The 14092-nt window shown below is 34.3% G+C and overlaps 1 protein-coding gene across 1 annotated transcript; it reads left to right on the forward strand.

Moving 5' to 3' along the window:
* Window positions 1-1204: 1204 nt before the first annotated feature.
* LOC131644254 (serine/threonine-protein kinase BLUS1-like) lies at window positions 1205-11364 on the forward strand. The gene is made up of 18 exons (XM_058914705.1): window positions 1205-1975; window positions 2093-2219; window positions 2346-2414; window positions 4146-4316; window positions 4401-4466; window positions 5567-5635; window positions 5716-5784; window positions 5905-6179; window positions 8360-8496; window positions 8589-8683; window positions 8752-8790; window positions 8878-8943; window positions 9110-9217; window positions 9300-9351; window positions 9439-9494; window positions 9757-9821; window positions 9911-9962; window positions 10740-11364. The coding sequence occupies exons 1-18, from the start codon at window positions 1431-1433 to the stop codon at window positions 10803-10805; spliced, it is 2127 nt and encodes a 708-aa protein (XP_058770688.1). The 5' UTR covers window positions 1205-1430; the 3' UTR covers window positions 10806-11364.
* The last annotated feature ends 2728 nt before the right edge of the window (window positions 11365-14092 follow it).

Below are 14092 nucleotides of genomic sequence, written 5' to 3' on the forward strand. Positions count from 1 at the left end.
ATATCTATCACGTTTCAAAAGGAATAATATCATCAATATAGATAAAATATCAAGAGTAATAAAGTAGAGTTAGACTAACTAATGACCGCCTTTAATATATTAGGTGCGAACACATTAATTTGTGTCTTTGAAAATTTAACTATTGGGTTTGAATATCAAAACTATATTGTTTGATATCAAATATTTTAGGTCCATAAGATCGAGATGCAAGAACAACTTGATATATATAAACAAGAAAAATCAACTATATTTAGGATGTTGGATCGACCAAATGAACATGTGACTTTGAAATTCTATGGCCAAAGAGACAAGACTCGTGAATGATATTGTCTCACTTCTTCTTATATAAAAGGTATAACGTGTTCTACTTCAGGTGTTTTTTATTTTCCAAACTCATTTATTATATCACGTTTATAATGACTTTGACGATAAAATATGTTTTATGGTTTTCATCTTGGACAACAACCATAAAGAATATTTACCATTGAGCGTATATCTAGTCACACTAGAGAATGTGCATTTGCACACAAATAAACTTTGAAAATTATGTATACAACCCTACACACAATATCTCTTTCAGTCGACCCACTGTCGTTATACAAATAATTTGCATTATTTTAAAATTCGACCAACCGACTCTCAAATAATATTTAAATAATATAATCATTAATTAATTAAATTTAAATAATTTGTATTCCCTTACTTATAATCATGGATACACAACTATCAACCACCTTTGTTGAAGCTCCACCACCTTCAACCTTTTTGAGGTTGATTTTATGTTCTAAACCAAAACATATACAAATCTAAACAATAACCATCTCAAATCATCAATCATCCTATTTTAATAAATCAAAGTTGTCAACTAAAATTTTGGAATCTAACTCAAAATTTATATGACACTAACTAAACTCTAGGATCTAAAAAATTGCATGTCAAAGTCTCAAAAGATTCTCCCTCCCTAATCAAGACTACATGATGAATCTAAATAGTTTTCACTCACACCTAAATAGTTTTTGCCAAAAAGGATGACAAAGCCCAAGCAAGACCCATAAAATTTTAAAATCCATAACAATAAAAAACTCAATCAAAATCACAATAATACCCTTAAAATAATAACAACAAATTAGAAAATGAATTAAATAATAAAAATTGCAACAATTAACACGGCTTATTATCTTCTTTCTTACAATGAAATTTTATTTATTTATTATAGGGTAGTAGAAGATAGATTGAAGAGCGAAGACTGCGAAGGAAAAGTGGGTTACAAAACACAAACACATTAACAGAAGAAGCATACTAGTCATTACAGCAAAACTGTTTGTTTATTGCTCTGATTCAAAAAAGCTGCAAGTAAAAAATCGATTTCGAAATCCATTTTTCTGATTCTAAAAAGCTGACTACAGTCAACACAGCCAAACACATCACAAATGGGTTCGGGAAGCAGAAGCTATTCTGCGAATCCTAGCGATTACAAGCTTCTAGAGGAAGTAGGTTACGGTGCAAGCGCGACGGTTTTTCACGCAGTTTACCTCCCTTACAACGAGGAAGTAGCTGTGAAATCTCTCGATCTAGATCGATGCAACTCCAATTTCGAAGATATTCGAAAGGAAGCGCAGATCATGAGCTTAATTGATCACCGGAACGTGGTGAAATCGTATTGTTCGTTCGTTGTTGATCATAAGCTTTGGGTTATTATGCCGTTTATGGCGCAGGGTTCTTGTTTGCATCTCATGAAAGCTGCTTATCCGGATGGACTTGAAGAGGATGCTATTGGATCGATTCTTAAGGAGACGCTTAAGGCGTTGGATTATCTTCATCAGCATGGGCACATTCATCGGGATGTTAAGGCGGGGAATATTTTGCTTGATACTAATGGTGAAGTCAAACTTTCTGACTTCGGTGTTTCCGCTTCTATGTTTGATACTGGTGATCGGCAGCGGTCGAGGAATACTTTCGTTGGTACTCCTTGCTGGTACTGGTTTTGCTTCATTATGCTTCTTATGTGATTGCGATATTGTTTCGATGTTCGTCGCCGATTATGCATATTATGTGATTTGATTGAATATTATTTTTGTGGTTGGTTTTGAAGGATGGCGCCGGAGGTACTGCAACCTGGTACTGGTTATAATTTCAAGGCTGATATATGGTCTTTTGGAATTACTGCACTTGAGTTGGCTCATGGTCATGCACCTTTCTCTAAGTATCCTCCAATGAAGGTGTTTATCAATCTGAAGGGATAAATGTGCTTGTTGTTCACTTCAACTTTTTGTTATTATCATGTAATTTGAAATTTGAAGGAGATAGTTACTTGCTACTATTAATTGTTTGTGTTATCTGTTTAGGTTTTACTCATGACCATACAGAATGCACCTCCCGGTCTTGATTACGATCGTGATAAAAAGTTCTCGAAGGTATGGCTTTTCTTTCTGCCTACACGTGTCGTTCTTATTTACGTAGAATACTTCTTAGTTATGAGTATTTGTATATTTGCGGTTTTATTTTGCATGTTAATTAATTATGGCTTTAACTGATGAGAGTAAAGAGGGATTTGGATATCGACAAGGTTTTGTAAAAACATTCCACGGTCGCGGGGATGCCTCAATCATATTTGATTGAAATTATCTGCAATATTAAGGATTGACACAATCTCTATCGGGACTGCGATTGGGGATGCATTAGTCATATTTGGTTGCAATTATCTGCAATATCAAGCATAATGACGCAATCTCTGTTGCGACTGCGGCTGGGGCTGCATCAGTTATATTTGATTGCGATTATCTGTAATATCAAGCATAATGACGCAATCTCCACTGCGACTGTGGCTGCATCAGTTATATTTGATTGCGATTATCTGTAAATCAAGCATAATGATGCAGTCTCCACTGCGACTGCGGGTGGGGCTGGATCAGTCATATTTGATTGCGATTATCTGCAATATCAAGCATAATGACGCAATCTCTACTGCGACTGCGGCTGGGGCTGCATCAGTCATATTTGATTGCAGTTATCTGCAATATCAAGCATAATGACGTAATCTCTACTGCGACTGCATTAGTCATATTCGATTGCGATTATCTGCAATATCAAGCATAACAATGCAATCTCTACTGTGACTGCGGCTGGCGCTGCATTGATTGCGATTATCTGCAATATCGAGCATAACGATGCAATCTCTACTGCGGCTGGGGCTGCATCAGTCATATTTGATTGTGATTATCTGCAATATTAAGGATAACAATGCAATCTCTACTGCAACCGCGATTGGGGACATATTAGTCTTATTTGATTCGTGATTATCTGCAATATTAAAGATAACGACACAATCTTTACTCCGATTACGATTGGGGACATATCAGTCATATTTGATCTGTGATCGTCTGCAATATTAAGGATAACGACACAATCTCTACTCTGACCATGATTGGGGAAACTGGTCATACTTGATTAAAATCATCTATAATATAGAGGATAATGATGCAATCTCTACTGTGAATGCGATTTAAAATGTTGGATGTTGTTTCTTTATTGAATTACAATGTGTTGAATTAATAATTACAGTGGACTGATAGGACTAGTACTTCAACAGTAACAGTCTAGTTAAAGTATTTCTTGCTGTGATCAGTCTTTTAAGAAATGGTTGCAATGTGCCTGGTAAAAGATCAAATAAAGAGGCCATCCATGGACAAGTTACTGAAACACTCCTTTTTTTTTTGAAAATCTAAAACACTCTTTCTTTGTCATGTGTCTGTATTTGTGGTTTTACTTCTTTGCTAATTAATTATGGCTAATAAGTAATGAGAGTAAAGAGGGCTTTGGATATAGACAAAGTTTAGTAAAACATTCCGCAATTCGGGCTGCATCTGTCTTATTTTATTGTGATTATTTGCCATATTAAGGATAACGATGCAATCTCTACTACAACCAATGATTAGGGACACACAGTCATTTTTGAATGTGATTATCTGCAATATCAAGCTTAAGGATGCAATCTCGATTGTGACTGCAATTTAATATGTTGGATATTGTTTGTATATTGAAATTACAACGTGTGGAATTAATAGTTATAGTAGATTAGTAGTACTCCAAAAAAAGGAGTACTTTAATAGTGACAGTCTAATTAAAGTATTTCCAGTTGTGATCAGTCTTTTAAGGAAATGGTTGCTATGTGCCTGGTAAAAGATCAAACAAAGAGGCCGTCCGTGGACAAGTTACTGAAACACTCCTTCTTCAAACAAGCCAAGCCTCCGGAGCTTTCTGTGAAGAAATTATTTGCTGATTTACCGCCTCTTTGGACTCGTGTAAAAGCCCTCCAGGTTTGATTTCGTACATGCTTCAATGCCTGTTATGTAATTTCTCTTGTTCTGTTACGTTTGCATGACTTCACTGAAATGTTGCAGCTTAAAGATGCAGCTCAACTAGCACTGAAGAGAATGCCTTCTGCTGAACAAGAAGCAATATCTCAGGTAAAGCTGATATTCAAATTTTATTTGTCATTAAGTGTAGTCTATTTTTTCTGGTGGTTTCTGCAAGCATTTTCATGTATGGGTTTATACAAGCTAAATTTGTCATTTTACTTTTCTTTCTCTTGATACTGGTTTCTTTCACTACTAGAAAATTTCATTGCAGAGCTTATTCCAGTCTGGTTGTTGGTTGTTAGAGTTAGATACAGTAGATTATGCACTTGAAATGGTAGAGCTTTGGTTGGTTTTCCTAGAATTAGTTGTCAATTTGATCTAAAAAGAAAGAGCTAGCAATTTCTGGACTTCTTAATTTACAAATCATAATAATAATCATGATTGCACACTCATTTGGCCTTGCAGTGAAAGTTTACTATTTTGATAAATGCTTTCACAAAGATTATTTCTATAAAAAGCTCTCTAATTGTTAAGAGTCCTACATTGGATAATATATGGTCTGAACATGTGCTTATAAGTGGGGGAAATCCTCACCCTACTAGATGGTTTTGTAGGGTTGAATTAGGCCCAACCACATTTCTTAACATGGTATCAGAGCCAGATTTAAGATCCCGGTGCTATCAAGTTTTCGATATCGGGCCACCCACAATTTATTTTCATGCCCTATATGTGCTTATAAGTGGGGCAATCCTCTTCCTACAAACCGGTTTTGTAGGATTGAGTTAGACCTAAGTACATTTCTTAACAGTAGTATAAAGAAAAAAATCTGTGAAAAACAATTTTTTTTCTTGTTGCTCTGTTTCCTGAGAATATCCAGTTTTTTTGCTTATTTTTAACACAGCTTTTTTTTCCTTTTGCTTTCACTTAAAGGACCTATATTTTTTTGGCCAAACACCTGAAAAAGAATTAAGAACAAACAAATAGAGTACTTTTCTTAACTAAATGCATCTTTTGTTAACAAAGGGGATGAATTTTAGGCAATTGGTCTCAATTCTGACAATGTTTTTGGTTATCTTTCGAAAGTTAGAAATTTTAAAGCTTTGGAAAATATAGATTGAAGTGTATGTTTTTCTTGCAGAAAAGAGAATACAACGTCGTTGCTTTTGTAACCATTGAAGTCTAATCCATTTATATATTTCCCTTTCTAGAGTGAATATAAGCGAGGAGTTAGTGCGTGGAACTTCGACGTTGAAGATTTGAAAGCTCAAGCTTCATTGGTATGAATTATCATGTTTCAGATTATATGTGGCTGTTTTTTCTTTGATTGGTCAGAACTAATATCTTATGATTTTACTAGGTGCAAGATGAAGATGATATTGCAGAGATAACGGAAGAAGATGAAAACAAGTTCTTCAGCTCTAACAGGGTTGGTTGAACTAACTTTATTTATCACAATAATACAACCAGTGTCTTATCACAAATCACGTCCAGTGAATTCTTACCGTAGAAATAATCTATGAAAATCTTTGTTTAATTGTAATGACAGGATGCAAGTGATTCTCAATCCCGCGTGGACCAGAGAAATTCAGATAACGCACAACAAGACGAGTCCACGTTACAAGTGGGTGGTAATGAGGTATCACAGAGTGATAAAAGAAATGGATTGATTGCTGAGGCATCAGCATCTACTTCAGAAAAGGACGTGGGAACAAGCAAAATTAAAACTCAGGCAGTGAAAGTTGGTAAAACCCAAAGTGGGCCGCTTGTGCCTGGCACAGTGCTTGGTCATTATTTACCCGAAAGAGGACGTCTATTTGAAAGGTATGTATGGTATTGCATATTATATCATTGTTATTTGTTCTTATATTGGGTTATATTTTGAAGTTTTAGGGAGTGGAAATAAAATGAAAGGGATATAATAAAATGGAAGGGATGGAAAGTAAAACATTGTCACCCCCATGTTTTAACAGTAATGCAGAAACAAACTGTATGGTTGTATTAGGAATCTAGAGAAGAGAATGGAAAATTGGTATGAACAAAGATAAGGAACAATTTTTTTGGATGATTTGAAATCTACAGAAAAAAATTCTCCCGGATTTCCTCTTCCAGCAGAGCCTTTGCTCAGTTCACTCATTGCGGCCAAATATGAGTGATACTGATACCGCTACTCTTGCACCGTCCATTTATTTATCAAATTTGTTAGCTAACTACTCTAATGTTCTTTAACTGATTTTCCAATCTGTTGTCTAAACAATAACACCCTCTTGAATTTCAACCTTGTTGTCAAAGTTGCAATTTGGAAATTGGAAATCTAGGAAGCTATGCTTAATCTTGTTAGTCCATTCTGATATACATTGCTCCAAGAACAGTAAAAGACTATTATTATTATTATTATTCTGTCAGCTTGGGCTTGGCCCTTGCCATAATGTCCAAATAAGACCTTGGTTGGCAGAAGCTTCCTTTACCTTACCTTACCTTAACAAGTTTCATTCCTAAAATCAATTTGGACCTGCTCAAGCTTCAAATTCAAACCCTCTGTTCAGAATATCAATGCTGTCCCTTCCCCTTTCTCCTCTGTAGAACCCACTTCTTTGCACCAGGGGGATGGATCTCTTAGGTGCAAACACCTGTCCGTGTAGGCTGGCGTCTGTCAGCTTTGGTTGTGGTGGCCGGTGGGGGCATAGCCGAACTTTTAATAACTTGAATCTTAATAGAGCAGAGATCAAGGAATAGATGGACAAGGATTTATTGATATATGGAATAAGGAAAACGTAATACAAAGCCGAGCAAAGCTCCACAGTTTGAGAAACAAGCTTCTCACTGCCTAACCATTAAGGTGAAATGGAAATAACAACCCTCCGTAACTAATTCCCTACTATGCTACTTATTATGGGAATTGTAAACATCCTAACAGAATTGCCACATCAGCTATCACACTTTCCTTTAGGCTCCTTTCTTAATCCGTCTCTCATACACACGCCACACCTTGGGCCCAAAATTTGCTTTGTTAACCAATATGTCTCCTACCTTACTAACAGGCCCATTCCTATCAAATCTTTATAGTGGCTGTACAGTTTTGTTGATCTGGGAGCGAAGCCAGTAGACCAACTGGACTAAAAACCTAGTTTCTTTTTTTTGCCACCAAGTGGTACTTCCACCCATGCATCACTACAGTAAACAGATCTATCTCCTTCTTGACCACATCAGTCCCTGGTTCATCATTTGTTTCTGTTACCTTATGAAGTTGTTGTTTTGTTTCTTGATTTTCCAGTTTCTTCTCCAATGACCAAGCTGGTTCTGGTTTTACTCCTTACTTTTCTCATATCCAACCAAATGAGTCACTTCCATTAAACTAGGAAATGTTGACACCATTCCCCAAGAATGAGATCCAGCATTACAAAACTCAATACCTCTTCCATGTTTTCTATGTGCTATGCGTTTGATTATGGAGGAGCAAGCCCTTTCCTTCGCGTTTGCACTTTCACCCTTTCCATGTTGACATAATTTTCATACTTCTTCAACAACCTATTCCTCATTTGCTTTAGGTCTTCAATTCGTCCAACCTTCTTGATCTTACAATTGTTAGATATGTTGGAATTTCTGCCTTCATTGCGGTCCTCCCCTAGCTGCTTCATTGTGGCATTTGGGTTGCCTTAATTGCCGCCTCCAACACCTTAAGCGTGTTGGCTGTGAAAGTGATTGAAAAAGTGACTAACTTGCTGAACCACTTGAACCAATATATGTTAAATAGGTAAATTTTATATGAAAGAAATGTATATATAATATAGTTAGAAGTTCACAATTTAAAGTCTACCTTTCTGAAGAATCCTCTTGTTCACTTTTATCTTTATTGATTGTTTATAAGTATACTATGTAATTAGCTTAATTTGAAGTTCAAATAAATAAAGCAAAACATTTTGTGTCCAATTGGTCATTTTATGCTTATTGGTAATTGAGGTGTCCTTGCTCTAGTTTAATTTGCAATTCTTTGCTACTTTTAGGTTTGAGAATGAAAGTCAGTTATCAGGTGAGAAAAGTAATCGCGATATACGTCGTGCTCCAAGCTTTAGTGGTCCATTGATGCTTCCTAATCGTGCTTCAGCAAATAGTTTATCGGCCCCAATAAAATCCTCTGGAGGTATTTCAATTATCATTTGCATTGTAAGCTATTTTTCGAACCAGTCCTGTTAAGCTCTTGGTTTTGATTTTTGTTTCACCACCACTTGTTAGGATTCAGAGATTCCTCTGATGATAAATCTAAGGCTAATCTTGTGCAAATTAAAGGGCGGTTCTCAGTGACATCAGAAAACTTAGATCTTGTAAAGGTATATTTTTTTTCCAATAGTTGATTTGACCTTATCTACAACTTTAACTGACTTCATTTGTTGCACAGGATATTCCTGTAAGTTCAGTTTCACGCCGATCTCCACAGGTTGGTTGATGGTTTAATTAATTATTGTCAATTGTTTACATTTTACTCCTCTCATTTGATATTCTCTTCCTGTTACATGACATATAGGATTCTTCACCACTGAAGAAATCTGCCAGTGTTGGTGATTGGATGGCGGATTTCAAACAGCAAATGGTTTGTAACTTTCCGTTTGTTCTAAAGCTAGCTTTCTTATTTATCATATTTTTGTGAATATTGGCGTCTTTGGTTGGTTAAAGAGTATCTAGGATGTTTTATTGATTATTGTATTTGTGTGATGTATAATGCTCGTCTGTCTTTCGTTGGATGTATTTATATTCAGCCAATTGGAGTTGGACAGTCTTCCAATGATTCTGCCAATGTGAATATTCCCGCATCTGTTATTGTGCCTCACCTTCACAATCTTTACCAGCAGACGTCTATTCAACAGGTGGGGAAACTGTTTTCCGTTGGATAATTGATTATGTAACTTAACAAATTTATAGTCTTATCTGAGAGTTGTTTCATTCCAGGATCTTATAATGAATCTGTTAAATAGCTTGCAAACTGCTGAGGCAAATGATGGTGAGTGAAAGTTTTTCCATTATGTTTGAAGACGTTCTTTTTTCTGTATAGCATTGATTACATGATGAGTGCATTTAATATTTTCAGCTTCTCAGAATGGAAAGTTGCCACCAATACCTCGTAGTTCAGAAAATAATGGCAGTGTAAGCAAATTTTCATTTCATGTAGCCCCATAAATTGTATGCTTAATTAACAAGTTTTTTTAGGGCATTGTTTAAGGAATCAAAAGAGATAACCTTTGTATAGAAAATTGTGTATTTATTCGACAAATGTTTGACTTGTATTTCCAATACTAAAGTTTTTTTTATAGGTTCTTTAACCAATGCCCTTATGACACTTGTTAACACAATCCATATTTTTAAAACATGTTTTCAAGAGCTTGATTTTCCCCCAAACGTTTCATAGGTTGAGACATCAGCTCCAGAGAGAGAACAACTTCTGCTGGCCAAAATTTCAGAACTTCAGTCTCGGTTAGTTATAAGTTTGTAAAACACTTTTCAAGTACCCTTTTGCTTTGACTTCAAAACGCTCACCTGGTCCTTCTATTTTGTGTTGACAGTGTGACCAGTTTGACAGATGAACTTACTTCTGAGAAGTTAAAACACATGCAGGTAAGTTACTCCACAAGTTTTTATGATTCATTATCATGCTTGATTTTTCTTCAGCCTTTTTGGGTTCATCATGCTTGCATTACATATATGTGATGTACACCTTGGAGACTTTTGGTTACAACCTTAAGGGCTCGTTTGGCAGCTAACATAAAGAAGATACAATAGGATAAACTATTATTATATACAATATTATAATCCGTTGTTTGGTGTACCAATATGACAAATCCATTCCATTACAACCTATTAGCTAAAACTTTTCCCTGAGGCTGAATTAAAAACTAACCAATAGGGTAACATTATATGAAAATATAGTTTTATAATTCAATACATCTTTATTACATTTATTATTTTGGTGTTAAATACTTTATTTAGAAATATATAAAGTTATGGTTCTTATACAATTAATAATGATTTCATTAACTAATATAGTAAAAAAGATTAACAGTTGATTTTTTTTTTTTTAAATTATAGAAAACCATACAGATAATTTATCATATTCTTTTGCATAATTTTTATCATTTTTGTTGAAAAAAAATTGATATAATTTTAACATGATTTATACTATATTTATATTGTATTATATTATAACATAACATTATTTTGCAGGTATCAAACTGAATTTATGAAAAGAATGATCACATTCACATATTTAAATCATATATACTCTTATTGTTCACTTGTCATTTCTATAATCATCTTGTTGTGTTCAAGGCCATGAAAGGGCCCCCTGATGGTTTATGCCAAACTAATAAACAATTTGGTTATCCTTTTCCGCAGTTGCAACAACAGGTAGCTGCTTTCCATAGCCAGGAGCAAAACGGAGAAAGAGAGGAAGGTGCATGAATGTGGATAATAATGATAGTGTTTAGTGAAGTAAGTGTACACCAGCTGTGATGATAAATTATAAGTTGTACTCCATTCTCTCTCTCCCCTCCTCTCTCTCTCTCTCCCCCCTCCCTCTACCTCTCTCTGCTGAAGCGGCTCTGCTCTTTGCATGTTGATGGTCAATAAGAGTCATGTATCTTCTCCTGTCCAGCTTGCCTTGTTTTCAGCAAGCCTTTGTAACAATCTGAAAGCGAGGCGAGTGAAAATGAGCAAAATGACCTGTGAAGGTTAATCTCATTATTTATTTCATTCAAGATTCAGATGTATATAATCTTCTCTTTTGCGGTATCACACTGCAATCCACTATGGTTGGTTGCAGATTAGGAGTTGAAGTTATAGGGACACAACCCCAAGGGAAAAGTAATATCTCTACATATTATGTTGTTTATAAATTATATATTATTATTACTATATCTTATTTGAGCTTGTATAGGTTTATTGTATTCTACCTACTGAATAATAACAGGTTTTTGTACCAATTGAATCAATGTAGTCAAATGATTTTCAACTCTTCAAATTAAGTTGTCTGGTTTCATGTTGAACTGCATTATAATTGGGTTTGCTCATGTTAAATGTGATTTTAATGAAGTTACAAGCGTTTGATTTTGTGATGTGAAATTGATTTTGCTTTCTATTAGAAATGTAGTTAGTAGATAGTTACTGGTTTGTGAATGACTGTAAATAGGTTTACTGTAATTACTTAAATTCACTTTTCCTCATTTGTATTATTCTATATTCATCAATACAAATATTCCTCTAGGCATTTTCTCTTTTCCATTATTAGCTATAACTTTCTTTTTTGAAAAAAAATCAAAGGTCTCTTCAATTTGATTTTTAAAATTTTGGTGTTTTATTTCTTTTCTTTTTCAAAATATTTTTTTGTGATGTTTAGTCTGGTTGACTTCATTTTAGATTCTATTCATGGTGGTTAAACATGATGATTTTGTTTTGAATGGATAACTTAAATATTGAAATGCCTGCTTTTGTTATGAACGGTGAAGTGCTCTCCATGATTAAACTTTGTGTCTTAAAATAAGTTTATTGTTGCTTCATCTGATAAAACTAGAGCCGTTAAAATGTATTAACTAATATGGATTAGTCTGAAAAACTATATAAAGCATCAGACTTTTGCTTCATTTGATTTTAAAAACTTAGTATCTATTATGGCTAGTTTGTATGGACCACGGGTAGTCTGTTTAATTTGTATAATTAAAAATTCTAAAATTGTAATGATTATGTTATTTCATTTGAAAACCAATGTTGAATTGCCATACTTCATTAAATTTAATATTTAATATTATATTTAATTTTTTATTTTTAATATTAAATTAATATTCAATTAAAGTTTTGTTATAAAACTTTCTTTACATCTATTATGACTTCAACCGTTGTCAGAAAGGTCTTTCTAAGAGAATAGCAATATGAGCATCTTTTTTATGATTATGACCAAAGTCAATGAGAATGTACAAATGACCCATCCTAATAGGGATATCCTCTGGTATTCTTACCGAATACTTTATGGACATATCGACTAGTTGTAAGGATATTTTTGTAGGTTTTACCTTATCGAGACTTAGTCTTTTACTAATAGACTGGAGCATTAAGCTTATACTAGCCTTAAGATCACACGGGACTTTGTCTATGATATTGTTATCAATGACAAATGAAATTGATAAACTTCCCGAGTCTTTCAGTTTTAAGGCTAATTTATTTTGATTGATAACTCTGCCTTCCCCAGTAAGCAGTTGTGCTCTAGTGTCATCTAATCTTTACTTATTAGACAAGATTTCCTTTAAGAATTTAGCATATGTAGACATGAGAGAGAGAGAGAGAGAGAGAGAGAGAGCTTCTCAATCTTTGCTTTTGCAAATCTCAGTGAGAATGAGATCGAAGGCTTATATAGAGGCGAAACTACATACAAATCTTCTTTTTCTCCTTCAACAACAACCTCCTTTCAATTGGCGTCGTCTCACTCTTTTAAGCATTTCCTTCATCACTCTTGTTAACTAAAGGTTCCTGCTCATTACTTCTTTGCAGTGTAACATCGTTTATCTGCCCTTTTGAGTTTTGCTTAGGTTGTACCGACAAAATTCCGGTTGGGGATGATGTAGACACTTGTTGTTAGTCTACCTAAGAAATTTGAGCTTCAAGCATTTTGTTACGAGTGGCCACGCCGTCTACCTTGAACGCGAGATGTCTAAATGCCTTATTAGTGTGAAGATTCCGAGTCTTGAAATCCTCGTTTTTCATAGCTTGGGTCTTTACAAATTTTCCATCATCATTTAGAACTTTCACTTTCGAGGAGCAGCAACAACATCCTTCTGTCCTTGAAATCCAGGTGGGGTAGCCAGAGCTACAAGATTTGCTACAATATGAGGTAATTATTTTTATAAATGAAATTCGGATGATTTCTCCAGCAAGAGTTTTATGTATTAGAATACGAATTCCCTATAATTCACCAACTTAGGGCATAATTCACCACCATACAGTATATGCGCAACCTATAAAGAAATCCACATTTCTTTAATCTAGTGTCATCACGATTCAACTTCGAGAGAAGTTTTTATACCCACCACATCTTTCACAACTCATTAAATCAAATGGTTGTCTTCTATCAAAACCTAAATCATACTTCTCGATAACTATCCCAAAAATTAACTTAGGAGCTTCCACCAAAACTCATTTAAACATATGATCATGTAATGTAAACATTTGTTTAAAAGTAAAATCTTTCTTAATGTTAACTTTAACAACATTGATATTAGGAATACTTCTGATACATTTTCTAGGTTGACAACATCAAGGTGCATCTTACCTACAACATTGAACATGAAAGAAATAAAGTAAATAAGATATTATACTGAAATGACTTGTCAAACAAAGTTTAAAAGAATTCGAAAACTTCTTACCTACATTATTGAAACAAGGTTCTCTTATTTTTTTTAACCTTTCTGAAAAATTAATCAACAACAAATGTGATTTTAAATGACATGGATTGTCACGTTGACTTTCAAAAATTGTCCTAAAATAAATTGCATGATAGATCAATTAACTTGATGGTTAAATACTTGCCTCAAAATAAAAAAGTTTTTTACATAATCATTTTTCCAATTTGCCCCATATAGCAGAGTATTGAATTGTGGTTTATTTATCATGTAATTTGGTATATTCAGTCCTCATTTTATTAAATAAATCACATGATTCCATTTTGTTAACCATGTGATATGTTATTAACTAAACTTGGT

This window comes from Vicia villosa, linkage group LG1 (assembly GCF_029867415.1).
Source record: "Vicia villosa cultivar HV-30 ecotype Madison, WI linkage group LG1, Vvil1.0, whole genome shotgun sequence".
Taxonomy (NCBI): domain Eukaryota; kingdom Viridiplantae; phylum Streptophyta; class Magnoliopsida; order Fabales; family Fabaceae; genus Vicia; species Vicia villosa.